Here is a 17,262-nt window from a genome sequence, read left to right as displayed (position 1 = left end):
GGTCACAAAATAAAAGAATAATGGTTAATTTAACTAAAAAGAATAAATAAATCCTTTTTGTAGATGCAAAGATGTTAGAAAAAAATTCATCTTGAGTTCACTCCAAGATGAGTCCAAAGCACATTTTTTTAGCTGAGGCACACATACCTGCATCAGTTACTCTGATTACATTAATTGTCTGAGTATAAATATGACTCACAGTGTGTGACGCCTGCCAAGGTTTGGTAGAAAGTTGGTGTGTCGCTGTCGTCTGTAAGCGTGACACACACTCCTCCGGACAGAAGCCATCTTGACAGCGTGAAGGCCTCCTTGTTCTGCAGCAGCCAGGTCCTGAAGCGCTCATAGTTAACCTTGTCACCCTGTCAAGATACACACCCCAAATTAGTTTGTTGCTAGGCCTACAGCCTGGGGAAGAAAAAGGACAAAAAAAAACAGCTTTCAGGAAGTGAACGTCACTGAAAACCCTGGGATATAGAATAACAGAATCGAATAAATCTTTATTCACTGTTAGAGGAACAATGAGAATCGGTGTGTCAGCTCTGTTCTGTTTAGCAGCAGTGCAAACAAAAGACTGTACATAAAAACTATCGCACAAAATTAAACTGAAAAATACTGACAATTTACAAAACTACAAAGAAGTACAATATACAAAACGACAACTCTTTCCACGGAAAGAAAAATGTATACAACATATAAGGATATATATACAAGGTAATAAATATAGGTAAATTTCAAACAAGATGCCTGAGTACGAGTATTCCACTGAGGGTGAGTACTGTATTGTCTGACTGATCAAGAAGAAGATGGAAGTGGAAGTTAACAAGTCATCCATCAAAACCAAAATGGTTCAGCTTCTAATGGTTCAGTGTTGTTAATGAAATTTTGAAAGGAAAGTTTAATATCACATGTTTAATTCATGAACTGATTCCTTTATATGTCTATACCATGACAAATGTGACTGAACAGAAGGGAGAGTGAGTCCGATCATCTCCAGGTTCATCTGTCATCGATCAGCTGAAGGACCAGGAGGCTCTGTGGATGCGGCCCATGGATGGATTACAGACCTGTTGTCAGGATAAATCCCTGGTCCTTCCTGATTGTCACGTTACATCTTACTCTTCCTTCTGCACTGCCCAGCGCTTATTAAATCATCCTCAGTGTGAACAAACTAATCACGTTATCCTCTAGCTACTTCAAAAGCAGCAGAATCTCATCTACTATTAAACAGAAATTAAACAAACTGAATAAATGATTTACATTCCTCTATTCATCTGTTTTCCATACACCATTTCCTTAAGTATGAATATCACATTTCAGCAATGCAGGCATTTATGGCATCATAATGCAAAATGTTCACGTATAACAAGAAAGTTTTCACATTATAGTGTGAAACTTTTTTTTGTTGTGTTAAGATACTGATCAATTTTTACGTTTCCGACATGGCAGCAATACGGCTCAGTATACCTATAAAACTGATACATCAAGTCTTTTCCAGAGCTGTAAATATGTGTTTGACATCAACTATCACACTGAGGTTGAAGTGCTGAAATGATAAGAGTTTTGTCAAAAATATTGGATAAACTATAGAGGACTTACAACCATTTTTATAATTACATCCATAATTGAAGGCGCTTAAATGTTCTCGCACTCTAATTTTCAAGTTATCTTATCTTATCTAATCTACATTCAGCCAGACTTTTCAAAATGACAGGGCTTGTATTATTTATTAGTCCAACAATATAACACAAATTTTGTCCATTTGATTGGGACATGTATCAAGAAAGCACTACGCTGCTATAAATAGAAAAATGATAGGTGTAATTAATAAAAAGTTGTTGAGAACTGTATGCACCCACACATTGTTACCAATTCCACATAAGGTTAGATATTTTTTAAGCACACAGCTTCTCAAAATGATGACAAGTGTTAAGCTGGAATCTTACTCAAGGACAAGGGACAGAGGAAAACCCACTTTCTGCATCTCAAGTGAATACTGCACCCAGCTGATAGAAAGCTGTCAATCTAATACCAGTTCCACATTTGAACATGTCCAAGCTGTGACCCCCATAGAAGAAGAAAAGAAGGGGAAAAAGTAGTTTCAGGGTAGCACAAACGGCATGCAGAATGGGAAGTCAGTGAATGTTAATGTTAAAACTCCCATTGCAGACACATCCCTGTGATTACAAGTGGACAGGCCGCCTACTGCCACTGCACAGAGGTGGAGGGATGCATCTCCTTGACTAAATACGACAAATCCACCTTCTGTTTCCAAACCACACATTCCAGCTATTTCTGGAACTATACACTTCGTGTTTATTCTTGATGTTTATTTTAAGTAGAGGTTGTTCTAGTAGCTTAGATAATGAAAAAGTACTGGTAGCAATCTAAATGAATCTTAACCAGTGTTAATTTCCTCCACAGTTTTGAAAATAGTTGAGCTAGCATATTGAAACAGTCAATAATAACAAACATGGTAATAACAGAGGAGGTATTATGAATGTTGATATTGAGAATGTTAGTCGCTTTTCGCCAAATTCTGCCATTTCTGGAAATATCTCAACACTGTCCTGCAATTTCCAGTGGTACTGCTCTGCAAGCAGACAAATACACATACAATGAACACAGAGGACGGACAGAATGTGCCATCCGTATACATATGTGTATTTAACATTGAGCATAAATGGGCCTCTAATCCTCAAGAGGGTCACAGGGGATGTTGGAGCCTATCCGGGCTACCAATGGGTGACAGCGGACAACCATTCACTCTTACATCTACACATAAAGGCGATACAGATTTATCAATTAACCTATTATTGTGCATGCTTCAGACAGTGACATGCTGCAGAGGGTGCAGTGTTTAACATTCATCTCACAGCAAGAAGGTCTGGGGTTCGATTCCAGCATTGGCTGTAAGGATGTAATGATATGAAAATTTCATATCACGGTTATTGTGACCCAAATTAACACTGTTTATCATATTATCGCGATATTGTTGAAATTGGTGCTCAAAATGTTCAAAAACTACTTAACACACACTGAAATAATTTAACCAGTTGTATTTTGAAAAATAAATAAACGAATTAATTATTTAATTAATTAAATAATAGCCACAAGGTACTTTCTGTTGGCAGAAACATTAAAATATTAACATGTAAACAATCAAATATACAAATTGCATTAAACATGTCACCTTATGGCCACTGTTTGACCATTTTCCGTATCAAGTTTGAATTGTTTGAGTTTCTTTTCAGAGATGGACAGATAGATAGATAGATAGATAGCACCTGGAGTCCTGCTTGCTTCTCCGGGAAAGGAGCAGTACCATTAGTTTTCAAAGTGCGATAATCAAACACAGTTATCATGATAATTAGAATTGAAACGGTATACTAACCGCCAAGAATTTTACCTCGGTTTATCGTTATACCGGTAATCGTTACATCCCTAATTGGCTGGCACAGGCTTTGCCCTCTTTGTGGGTTCTCTGGCTTCTTCCTGAAATATTATTTAATCTAGATAGTAGAATTCTTAAGTTTAATCACATATTAGTATCAGCATTAGTCAGTATTAGGATTTCTTTGTTTCACTCATCAGTCAAAGTTCTTAGGACAGGTCACATCTTGGTCACATACTATACTGACAGATTTAGGATTACAGGACTTGAGTTTACCTTGGGCACACTTTTGAATACACATGCTCACAGACAATCAGAAATAACAGAGGTAAACTGTTAATATGGGGTTTTACATGGAGTTGAGGAATTACACCTGCTTGACTTCAGAGTCCGATGACACCAGTCCATTTTCTGTGACCCAACCCACCTAGCACAAGGGGGTCAGCCCATAGTTTGAAGATCAGGTTACAAGGATGATAAAAGTGATGTGCATTGGAATGTCTGGGGTTCATTTCCCTGCTTGTGTGTGGATCCTCAGCTGAGTTACATTTTTGTTTGTGATCAGATCAAGTCAATAATTAAATTTATAAAATGAGACCAAAAAGAATCCGGGACTTATTCTTGGAGCTTCCAACAAAAGACACGTTAACATTCCTACCATTTAAAGATTCTTTGTTTGGAAGCAAAATATTTAGGAAGCCTAGGTGAGTAGATATGGACTGAAAGCATTAAAATTTTAGTGGACGATCCCTTTAAGGGTCATATATCCCACTGACGTTTTCAAATAATGATAGCGATACACTGAGCCGTTATACTGTATTAATGTTATCTGATGGTGTGGGAGCAGCCTGGGGTTACTGTGTAATGTGTTTTTTTTTTTTCAGTGTTGTTTGTGGTGGGATGTGATCTGCAAAGTGCTTTGTATTATAACAATAACACTCTGTAATGCCAAACTCTGTTATCGTCTCTGTAGCGTTGGCTCCATCTGGGCACTCGTAACAATAGCCGTTTATGAGCATGTGACAAACTCCTTCTAATGATGTGAAAACGCTGAGCTATAACGCAGAGGAGTGAATGTGGGTAATTTAAGTCTAGAATGTACTGTTATTCTGCAAACATTTCACTGGTGTGTGTGAAGAGGCTGACCTCAGTGAAGCACTTCCTGAGGGAGGATGGGACTTCTCCATCCAGGACCTGCAGAACGGCTTCCATATCTTCCCTGGCGGCATATCCGCTCGGCTCGTTGGCAAACAGGCTGAAGAGGTCTGTGAACACGCGCACACACACACATACATTATCAGAAGTCACTTTAGCTTTATCACACGAAAGCAGGCGTCTGGATGCAACAGAGGCTCAACAGCAAAAGCCGAGACCTCCTGCAACACAATCAGCCACAAGAATCAGAATACAGAAGGGGCATTGGTTTCATACCTACATTTTTTTGTCCACCTAAATTTTCAGTAAAAAAAATAAATACAGTTGAAATGTGCGAGACATTGTTTACATTCTCATACAGTTTCTTAAACTATTAGCATTCCATTCTTCTGATATTTAAAAGGTTCAGTGGTGTAAGATGTATTAGAATTAATGGTGATCTGATTACTGAAATTGAATATAATTAATGAATACAATATGGTTGTGCATTCAGTGCCTTAGAATGAGCCATTTTTCTACACAGAGGGAGTGGGTTGGATTACTACTACTACTACTACTACTACTACTACCGCTAATAATAATAATAATTGTGGTGGAAAAATTGACTTGATTGACTTCTCAATAAATCCATTTATTTATTTTAACTCTAACTTTCTCTCCTCCTCTTTGTGTATGGGTTATCAGTTGAACATTTCCACAACATAATAATAATAATAATAATAATAATAATAATAATAATAATAAAGATTTACAGTCCTAACAAGACACTCTTGGTGAAGTTCCATAGAGAAATAACTACTTCTAATTAATTTCATTACACAGACAGTAAAGTGAATGTAACAGCAGCTTGAATGGAAGTAAAGGGACAAATATTTCAGAATGTGCTGGTGGAAATGTGGCCTTGTGGAAAGCATGAGATGAAGCTCCCATGCCTCACATCATATGAAGCAATCTCAAGTATGACACACAGCCTCGCAACTAACATCCCAAGTGTCCTATGATACCAATTCTCTTTCAAGTTGTACCCCTTCAAAAATTCTGATGGTTGACTTCATGGATGGAAAGCAGAAAGCACTGTTTCTTAGCAAGAGTTTCACTGTGAATTTGAGTCATTTTTAACTGCAGTTGAGGCATTACACAGATGTGATGATGCCATTATTGTTACAAAATAGATACATTACTTTACCAATGTAGAAAGCAAGTTTACCTTTCTTGTAGTTTGCCAAAACATTTGCCACAACTATGCTCTTTGTCCTTTAGGACATCTGACAAAGGTTGCTATATGTGTCTAACCTTTAGATGTGGAGTCAACAAGGCAATCAGTGAAGTGGCTATCACAGTAACTTTGGCTTTTGTTCCCTTATTCTGTTAAAGTTGCAATAAAACCAGTAGCCATACTGTACTAATGTGATAACTGTGTTTAAGTCAAATTATCATCCCAGTTCATTAGATACACAGCCTGGCAAAAAAGGCCTCACCTGGATTTTCTGCAAAGACCTCTGATCCTTCCAATTGGATAATTACTGAAATAATCGTTTCAGCTTCAACAAGTTCTTTAACCCTAACTGACACAGTGAGTAGCTTCTCTTTTCTGAACCATCAGTTTGATAGAGAGAATAAAGACTGGGCTGTGGAGCGTTCTTTTCAAGCTTATCAAAATTATGCCGCAGTGATTGTGTGCCAAAATCAAATCCAACAGCACAGGACATCTTTTTTTGGCCAGGCTACATATGTTGGTTATGAAGAGTTTGAATAAGTTGAAGGCACGGTACACCTGATCAGGATGACCCCTCCTCTGCATCATTTTGACCTACCAAAAACCTTTTTTATTGAGGATCACAAATAAAAGATCTGACGATTTGAAACCTTATGGTACAACGTTGCAGCTGTTTGAATGGAAGTAGCAACTAACAATTCCCCTTGTTACTGAATCTTAACCTTAGCTTGCTTGTTTTCCCTACTTGAAATTTAGGCAGCACAATTAGAGGTATAAGTTAAGTTGTGATAATAAGAGACAACATTACAATTTTAATTTGAGTCTGTTTTCTCAGTTACTAAGGAACATACAGTTTACTGACTAAACTGTGTATGTTTTCCAACTGAAACATACAAACTTAAATATTAGACAAATGCGAGACTCAATACAAACACTCGTTACACTTGATGCTGAAGACATAGACACAGTCTGAAACATTTAACATTGGGAGGTATGAAAACAACTACATCTGTCTCAGCATCAACTCCCTCTTAAAGGTGGGGTCTGAGATGTTCTCCTGAAGCATTTTTTACTATATTGCTTAAAATCCCCTTCACACCCCGATTACAACTAATTAATTAAATGCTCTAACACAAAAATAAAAAAAATTTAGTCACCTGTGGAACGAACAGGACTGAAAAAACACCATCCAATCATTTTGAGCGCCCACTCGAAATGACTGAACGGTGATATGTCTATCAAACTCAGCTGCTATTCGCCCCTCCCCCCTCTGCACGTACCCCTCTTCGAACATGAATCATGCGTTCCCAGAGGCTGGAAGCGCTTGTACAGGAAACGCAGCCAGGGCCAGACCTTGGCTATATTAGTTCTATCAGGATGGAAAGTTCACTGGTAAACTGTTTAGTCACTAACATAAATCAGTAGGAAATGTAACGTTAGTCATACAGGTCTGAACTGGGGCTGTTCTGGAAGAGCGGGGGGGTTGGAGGAGACTGAATGAGGTATACATGGATCCGCGAGCCAGAGCCTCAGCCGGGGTCGGAGCTGGGGCTGAGGCCGTAGCCGGAGTCGGAGCCCGAGCCGGGGGCAGAGCCTCAGCCGGGGTCGGGGCTGTAGCTGGCGTCGGAGCCCAAGTTGGGACTGTACGAGGACGGAGCTGGGGATGAAGCCGGAGCCTCAGCTGGCGAATTGTTGCTGTGCAGCTTCGTGAACCCTCGGGAACAAGCATTGTGCGTGCCAGTACTCTATAGGCGTGGCTTCGGGGGGGATGTCTGAAGAAAGGGGTTTGGACTTTTGAACTGAGTATTTTCAAAATGTAACTTGCTCGAACCGTTTCTAAGATCTCGGACCCCACCTTTAACCAGTGAGAACACACTTACACTTTGCCTTCTCCTCATCGCGTCCTCGGGTGAGCAGCACCAGACCAACAATCAGATTGTTAAAGTGCAGCCCTTTGGACGAGCCTCCGAATGAGGTGTAGATCACCTGAGCACACAAAACATACAACTGTTAGAATAAATCAATGTCAGTGTTAACGCTTCATGCACAAGTCATCAGACTTCCATTTATTTTCACCACAGTAGACAGAAATGTGTGGATGAGCTGCTGACTTGTTGACCCAAAACAGATTAAAGTGACGCCATCATCAGTCAACAGTGAGTCATATTAGTGTAAAGTGTCTCATAAGGAACACAATGAGCGGATCCAGTATCATTTAAACCCAGCGAAATTTAATAAGACAGCAATGCAATAAAGATAACCTAATGGAGAAATACGAAATAAGGTGAAGCCCATTATGAAGCACTAAACTGAATCGAAATTGTTTTGTTTTTTTGTTTTTTTATGTGAAGACATGCCCCATTTCCCAAACATAACTCACACCTTGACAGGAGAAGGAACAAAATGAGTTCACATCACAGGATTACTGTGTTTTGCGGTTACACATGCTGGTTCATAAATTGTGATTTGGTCCAAACATAATGACTTTCTTTATTTCTTCCTCCAAACCAGACAACAATGGACATATTTGCAGCCTGATTGAACCCAGTGATGGGAGTGTTTAAAAAGGAGTTAAAAGGGTATAAAGGGTATAAAGAAAGAAAGGAAGAAAGAAAGAAAGAAAGAAAGAAAGAAAGAAAGAAAGAAAGAAAGAAAGAAAGACAGAAAGACAGAAAGAAAGAAAGAAAGAAAGAAAGAAAGAAAGAAAGAAAGAAAGAAAGAAAGAAAGAAAGAAAGAAAGAAAGAAACTCCATGTGACTAACGTTTCTGATATTTGACTCTTTGGAACTGTGGTGTGACAAACAGAGCAAAAACATGGGATTTACAGCAGGTGGGTGGCAAGAGCTGACAGCATGTGTTCTAAATATTCATCTTTACCTTTGCAAGAACCCACACTCTCCGTTAATAACTAACATTTTTACATGTGTAACAGACACAGAAGTGATTTTTATCAGACTAGATGGCTGAAGACATTGTTGATTTATATCATTCCATTGTTTTTATTAACCCTGATTTCTCAATTTCAATTACTGATCTGTACGTTTGTACTGGTGTCCTGTAAGTCTGACTGGTGCAATATCACAGATCAGTGCCTGTGTGAATTTAGATGCTGAAATGAATAAAACTGACACCAGTGAGCCCCAAGAATGGAAGAACAGTTTAAACAATGCACTCACATCAGCAGTGACTCCTCATTGGACTAACTACAACAAGATGAATGATTAACCAAACTCATGAGTTAATTATGCATTATATATACACACAACTGATATTGTACTTATTAAATAACAGCTATCCTACATGACGACTGTCTAATGCAGGGGTCACCAACCCTGGTCCTCGAGAGCTACTATCCTGCATGTATCCCTCTTCCAACACACCTGATTCAAATGATAAGCCCATACATATGCCATGCATAAAAACTGTAAATGGAGAAGAAATGATTGATTTTTCCAGAGGTACCTCATTCCACAAAAAAAAAAAACAAGAAATGCTGATACAATGCTAGACTCAAGTGTATTTGTGTTATTTACTTCTTGACACAGAACTTGAGGGGGACAAGGATATCTGACCATCTAGATCAGGGGTGTCAAACATGCGGCCCGGGGGCCAAAATCGTCGCGCCAAAAGGTCCAATCTGGCCTGCGGGATGAATTTGTGTAATGCAAAAATTACTCTGAAGATATTCACAATCAAGGATGTCGAACTCATTTTGGTTCAGGAGCCACATTCAGAGCAATATGATCTAGAGTAAATAATATAAATAACAACAACTCCATTTTTCTTGGTAGTTCTAGGTTCAACTGAACTAGTTTTGCTCTTTTGAAGCAAAACTAGTCCAGTAGAGCCTCAAAGAACAACCAAGAACAATGATATGGGCAAATGAGAAACTGAATGAGAAACTGTTCTTATTTTAGTTCCAAACTACAAATCTTTAACAATATTACACCTGTTACCAAATGTTTGTGTAACATTGTTTGTAATGCATATGTACAAATGGTAAACATATTTTTCTTACAAAATTTCATCTTTTTCAGGTTATTATTGTCATTATTTATAGGTTATGATGCTATTGAGTCCAATCAGGCAAAAGTGAACATCAACATGAAAATGTAATTTTGCATACATCATTTATCAAGTGGGCTCAATTTTTAGCTAAAGATCTCTCTATTTTATGGAACTGTTATCCTTTTTAAAACACCACTTGTAGGAAAAAAAGTTACAACCAATTTTATCAATTGTACTTTTTACACCATAGCCATGCCTCAGACATAAAAATAATATAGTTAGAATTTGACGCCAAAATTGCATCTAAATGTATTCAGTCTGTTTATTATATAGATGACTGTTAAGTATCAAGTATTAGATTTTCATTATTTTGTGAATAGTATTGATATTTATGAGTTTGAACATTTGTGAGTTGCTTAAAAGGCCCTGTCCATGTGTTACCACAAAAATACCAGTTTTTTATTTGAGTGAAACTTTCAGAAGTAATGATCTTTTGATACATTTTGGGTGATGCATACAATGGTAAAGAGTCGTCCACGTGTTACTATGGCAGCCTGTGTATGTGTTACCACACTCTCATGTCAATAAAACAGACTTTTCAATATTTTACTCCGCTATTTATTTTCAGCATAATGGACCCAATATCTAAAAGGTTTTGTCCTTCTTAATATCAATTTCTGTCAAGAACCACATGTTTTGAATGTTTGCATAAAGCTTAAAAAACTGATGTCCATTTCAAGTCCACATGTTACCGAGTAGTAATTTGACATTTTTCACCTACAAATTTTGTCTCCCAAAATTTTGTTACACATAATGTTAAAGTGCTTCTAAATACCTACTCAAATATGTCTAACACATGCATGTAAGTTACTCTGCTTACATAACAGAGACTGTTGAACACCAAATGTGTCCATGTGTTACCGTTTGATTGGACCCTATTACATTACTGGTCCGGCCCACTTGAGATCAAATTGGGCTGAATGTGGCCCCTGGAAGAAATGAGATTCACACTCCTGATCTAGATCTAGGGAACTCTTTTTTAATTTGTCTTGTTGAAAACAAAGATTTATTAGAATAAAAGTTGAGGCTGCCTCCTGGGTGTATTTAAATCATTATTTTCCTAGTCGATTAGTCTACCATTTTTTTGGTCTGTAAAATGGGACATGAAGTGCTAAAGATAATGTCCTGAAATTTTTTGTTTGGTCCACATCTCAAACATATTCAGTTTACTGTCATAGAGGACTGAATAAATCAAAAAATATTCTCAATTAAGAAGCTGGAAAAATAGAATTATGATCAATTATTAATAAAGTTGAGTTTGTTCAAAATAAGTTAACGGTTGCAGCTCTAATTTATATCACAATAAAAAAAATAAAAAAGGTGACATATATTTCGACCAAAATTTCCTTAGGGGGTCAAATGAGTGGCCATTTTTGTCAAAAAAAAAAAAAAAAAAATGTTGTAAGAAATGCAGAGAACTGTGTGGAAATAATGCTAATCCATTTGTGCACAGACTACTGATATTTGACAGGGGAAGCTCTATTTTCATAAATATTGGATTTGGAATAGCATGTGTATGTGAAAACTTTTGCTGGTGGACGGACGTGACATTACCCATGATGCTCTGGTCAGTACCAGTACTTTATTAGGAATAAACTTATAGACTTACTATTGCTAATTCCCCTCTTCTTCATAAATGTTAGTATTGTGGATCTAAAACAATCCCAGCTGACACAAAAACACTAAATGTGTCAGTGGACGGATGTGACATGGTTGTTGTGGATCCCATCATACTGATGCTCTGCAGCCATGTCAGCGTTTACACTAATGATCCCTGTGCACAAACTAGGATCAGAGTTATTTATTGGATAGTTTATCATCAGACTAAAGAGGAAATAACTATGTAAAATTGTTATTTCTTTATAAAAATGCTTGTTATTAGAAAACTGTTGATTTGAAAAGTGACATGTGACATTCTTCATGTATGTATTGGTGGAACAGAAGCAGGATGGATCAGCACCATACTCCAGATTGAACCTGTACAAATAAAACATGTGATATGTAGGAGAGAATCTGGGAAGAAAAATTGGGGAATCTAAAAGAACAGAATATTTGTTTTTCAGGTAAATTCAGTTCAAATATAACTTGGCCATTTGTGACATGAAAATATAGCATTAATTGTGATGAAATTGTTCATTTTTGAGCTGAAAACATAGTTCATATGAGCATCAACATGTTGAACAGAACTGAAATCCTGTACATTTGCAGAACTGTCATTTACCAACACAAAGTTCCTTTGGAGATTCACTGAGATTCATTTCTTATGCACAAAGACATAAATAAGACCTCTAAGCAAATTTTAGCAGATTTGTGTTCCTACAGTAAAAATATGTTCTCCAACTTCCCAATAAGACAGATCTCTTCAGTGATTTCTATTTTGCATGTTAGGGGGTGCTGTTGCCATTTAACCAAGCTGCACTTATTAAGACAACAAGGGCCGAGGCTATAGAGCAGGACAGGATGTGCAAACACATGAGGTTGTTGTGTTCATTCATCATCTGTGGAGAGGTGATTCTGCCGTCACTGAGCTGATGAAACGTTGCTGTGTGGGTGAGTCACACAAGAACAGATCACTTGTGGTTTGAATTAAGTTTAAAGAAGGAAGTCAAAATGTGTCATACATCAGTCACAAAACTTCCCACATGTGCTGTATACAGTAACATGGTTTTTTGTGTTCTTCTGATATTGAAATCTATTTCCCTATCGGCCCTTCCTTCTTTACACAGACAAAAAAAAAATACAGCAGATCTTCGATAGGGGACTCAAATCGTCTGTCACTCGATTAATACACACCAGTGAGGCCAGTGTGGATTTATTCACTCAGATGAAATGTGTTTGAAATGCTGCAATAAAAAACATTCACAAAAATCTCAATCTGTCAGCGATTTGAACTAGTTTTAAAGTATTTGTATTCAGTATGGCACGTAATCGGTAACACCTGCAGCTGCCTGATGATTCATTCACGTCTTACACACAGTGCTGACATTCACCTCCACCTCTGCTCTGTTTTTCAAATGGGACAGCGTTGGTCGAGCGTTACAGCCGTAGTACTACACAGTGAAATGACAGAGCTCAAAGGGGAAGTTCCTACATGTAGCTTCGTACTCACTTGTACATGTAAATATCAGTTTATTCTTTATGGGAAGTACTTCTTGGTCAGTGAAAAGTCCGTGACAGTACAGTAAAAAAGACATACTGTATTTGTGATTGTATGTGACCGAAGATCCATGTGTTCAGTGCTTGTTCTTAATGTTTAAATTGTGTCATTGTTTATAAAAATCTATTTCAGTAAACCCATATTCCTGTAATAATTATACTTTCATAATAGTTCATCTTGACTTAAAAAAGTATATAGGATGTTACATCTATCATTTTATATGAAGCTCTATTGTTTATTTTGTCACAGATCACAGTTACACTGTTCAAGAGTACCTTATGTTTGGTTTGGATATTTTTTTAAATCATATTCCCAGTTTAAGGCCTACTAGCGCCATTGTACCCATACTGCCATTGTGTGTGAAAAGTGCCTATCCATTATTGTAAATGGACACAGCAAGAGCAGCAGCAATTTTGGAAAAAACTGTCGTGATGTTATTTGTTCACATTATTTGGGAGTGGACATTTAAGGAATATTTTCACAGACACAATTATGCATTTAGGCTGTTTGCTTATTCAGTACCATCAGTTTATAGTATTTCATGAACGGCAGCAATAACCACTTCTGAAAATGGAGTATGGCGGCAGGGATGAAGAATTCAAAGTAGAGAGAGGCTAAATTCTCCCAGCATACCTCACAACATTTGAATACAGACATAAAATTGTGCCGAGTAGATAGTCAGGTAATGTTTCTATTCATTTGGCAAGTTTGGCAGCAATCAGGCCTGTGAAGGCTGGGGAAAATCCGTATAAACGCCCTCCTGTGCTGCAACATCAATCGATCAGACACGGAACGTGTATTATATAGTAGGATACCTATTTGTTGGCACCTGATTTTGAAGGTTGTTTTCTATTAACCTTTTCATATTTTATAAATACTATTTTTTGTGCAAAGAGAAAGTAAAAACTCAAATATGATCAAGTATCTGAAATCATGCAGCACAATGCTCACACACTCACCACTGCATGTCATAAAAGTATTGTGGAAAGTCCTCTCTAAGCTTGAGGAGAAAAATACACATTGCTATTTAGTGCCAAGGTATTGTTAGGTTAAGTACCTACTTTTATCTGCAGCAACTGGGTCCACTACTTGATGCCTTCCCAGGGTACACTTTTGCTTGGCAAAACTGCTTTGTCTTTTTACAAACCCTGGTCGTGGAATCAACTGCAAAACACTATTTCCTTTGAAACTCTTCCTGCTTTGGGGAGACCTTTAAAAAGGTACTACCTTAAGACACTGACATGAAGGAAACATGTTTCCGCTTCAACAGTGGTCTACAAGTGAAATGCCTCCAGAATAAAAGCAGTGAAACTAGAACAATTTTGAGCCACTAATGAAGAAAAATTAAGTCAAAATGTTGGTTGCCTGTACTTTCCAAGACATAGTCTTGGGTCAGAATGTGAAATTCTGAGAATTAATGTGAGAATGGGTTTTACTCAAAAGGAAAGTTTGTGTCAGAGCTACAAGATTAACTTCCAAACACTGTCTGCACATTACAATACATTCACTTTAAAGGTTCTTCTTGTGGAAGATTTATCTATTGTATAAATGTACATAAACCAATATATGTGTAATAATATATTGAAAACACAAGCTAACCAGCACTTTTGTCATTAATTTTGTAGTTCATCTTCTTAAAGTATGTAAGATTTAGCACATCTAATCTGTGAGGCAGATAACTTTAAAACAGTTGTAGACCGGTGTGATTAAAGCTCCACTAACGGGGTAAGGGTTAACACTGCAAGCCTCTTTTTACTTTCTCTGAATGAACTTTTTAACAAAATCCCCCTTTGTTCATATGGATTACATGGAATTTACCTGTTATGGTTTTAAATTGGTTTTATCTGAATTACCCCGACACCAGGAAGATCTTACAGGATAAATAAAATGTTTAAAAACTTTAGCAAAATCTAATAAGTAATATGTTCACTTTAGATAAATTATACATTTGATTTACAGATAATTTCATCTATTGTGATATGAATACTTGATATTTTTGTCATACTTAACAGCCCTATTTAAATAAGTTCACTAAATTTGGATTTTGTCGCTGTAGTTTCTCAAGTTTTTGAAACCACACACACAGTTAAAGACAGGGTTGTCAAACTCATTTCAGTTCAGGGGCCACATTCTTCCCAATATGATCTCAAGTGGATCGGACCAGTAAAAATGATAACAGCGAAAAAAGTAAAATTATATTATGATAATGTTTACATCTACAAAGCTTCCTTAAAAATCTGAATAATATGAACAACTTCAAATGTCTTGAGAAAAACAAAAGTATTTTTAAATATATTCTGCCTCAGTTTATCAGTTTATCATTTACACATGTGCATTACAACTTACATTACAATTACACACAACATTTAGTAACAGGTAGAATACTGGTGAAATTGCATGTATTTCTCTTAAGACATTTCAGGTTATTCATATTGTTCAGGTTATTGACATTTTTTGTAAAAGTATAGTTTGTTGATGTAAACATTTTCATGTAATTTAATTTTTTTTCACCAAAACAAAGACAAAATTTGCAGTTGTCATTGCTGAAAGGTTATTATGATAATGTTTTACTGCTATGACCCACTTGAGATGTGGAACCTGAATTTAAATGATTTTGACACCACTTGATTGTTAATATCTTCAGTGTAATTTCTGTATTTCACAAATTCATCCCACGGGCTGGATTGGACCCTTTGGCGGCCCAGATTGGCCCCGGGCCGCATGTTTTACACCTGTTGTCTAAGATGTTGAAATTTGATATAAAAATACATTGCCTTTTATGCCACTCTCAATCCATCTGACAGTGTTTTTATTTCCCTGGTGGGACGGCAGCATGACACCTGTCACAATGTCAAAAGCACAAAGAGACAGAAACTGTTTAACAGAGAAATTGTCATTTTAAAAGCTACTGTCTCTGTCACACTATTTCAGGTCAACAATACTGTGTTCTGTCGGTGTTTTTCCAAATCACCACATCGTCACACATTCTCATTGCAGCACCCAATGTATGAACATGATTTTCGGTGTCTGACAGCTAAATCCAACCAGAACGTCTGGGAAAACCCCAAAGAAGGTCAACTAAGCCATGCAGAGCTAGCAGTCTGCCCCCACCCACCCAGCCGTCACTCAGGGACTTTTCCTTCTGGCTGACTTTTCCCTGCCAGAGAGATGTCAGGCAAAGACGTTGGACAGTTTGACTTCAAATCCTGAAATGTAAAAAGCACACATCTTCTGTCTAAGATTCAGTCAGTTTGCATTTACAAAAGTCGCACCTACAGTTTGAAACATACTCTTATCTTTGTAAATGAATGTTGAACAACAGTCAGCTAAATGTAGCTAAATTGCCTCCACCTCCAGAACAGACTCACTGCTCCACTGACTACCTGTGCTTTCCCAGAGCAACGGATGGTTTTCATCATCTCCTGCCATTTAGTCTGAAGACTAATCAATTAATTGTTTTCACTATGAAATGTTTGAAGAAAAAAAAAAAAAGGTTAGGCAATTAATGAGTAAGCTTCACTGATTTGCATTTGTGCACCGATGCCAGTGTAAGCAGCAAAGACCCTGATGCTTGATTGGGGATTAACTCAGGATGCAGCCTTTCTAACATGTCTGCATCAGTAAAATCTGATGTATTCTAATATATATTTATTAGTAGGCAGATATAATAACAACCCTGCACCTCTCCCCTCAAATGTTGACACTCTGAAACTCAATCTACATAATCGTAGGTGCGATAAAATTGTAAGTGTAATTTATATATATTTATGATAAATCAAAAACAAGTACATATAAGTTAATTCCTCCTGTCAGTGCCCTTACCCAGGATACTGATAATGATCTGGAGTTCAAAGGCAGCTTACTGCTCATAATGTGCTAAGTACTAATGCTAGTTGCTATTGCTAATGTTAGGTGCTGTGTGTATTAGGATGGGTAAACTGCATAGCCCTAATTTCCATACAGGGATAATCAAGTGGGTTAACCTCAATATTAACTATAACTTGTGTTGATACTGATTGTTGGTAAATGTCACTTAAATGCTCACTAATCATTTATTCTTATTTGAAACCAAAGTATTAATTCACCTAACTCTAGCTAAGTCAATTTATGCTGAATCACATTCACGGTAAATGATACTGTATTGCACTGATAATTGCTTCACATATATCTGTCAGACTGTTGGCAATGCAACAAGGGGCGCATCCCTACCACTGACTGGTCATCAGATTAATATAAGAACAGACCTTTGCAACAAAAAAATCCAACAAAAAAAAT

At 37.2% G+C, this 17,262-nt stretch overlaps 1 protein-coding gene across 1 annotated transcript in view; it reads right to left on the bottom strand.

Annotated features, from left to right (window-relative positions):
- The window catches only part of LOC115431711 (ubiquitin carboxyl-terminal hydrolase 32-like), a 73,377-nt gene that overhangs the window by 25,500 nt on the left and 30,615 nt on the right, over positions 1-17,262 (bottom strand). The window contains exons 3-5 of the mRNA XM_030152334.1: positions 7,643-7,748; positions 4,538-4,656; positions 200-359 (exon numbers count right to left, since the gene is read on the bottom strand). Of these exons, the coding sequence (XP_030008194.1) occupies positions 200-359; positions 4,538-4,656; positions 7,643-7,748 (385 nt within the window). The remainder of the gene's footprint in view (positions 1-199; positions 360-4,537; positions 4,657-7,642; positions 7,749-17,262) is intronic.

Source organism: Sphaeramia orbicularis, chromosome 13 (genome assembly GCF_902148855.1).
Source record: "Sphaeramia orbicularis chromosome 13, fSphaOr1.1, whole genome shotgun sequence".
NCBI lineage: Eukaryota > Metazoa > Chordata > Actinopteri > Kurtiformes > Apogonidae > Sphaeramia > Sphaeramia orbicularis.
Note: the sequence above shows the minus strand (reverse complement) of the source record. Positions and strands in the feature narration are given on the sequence as shown.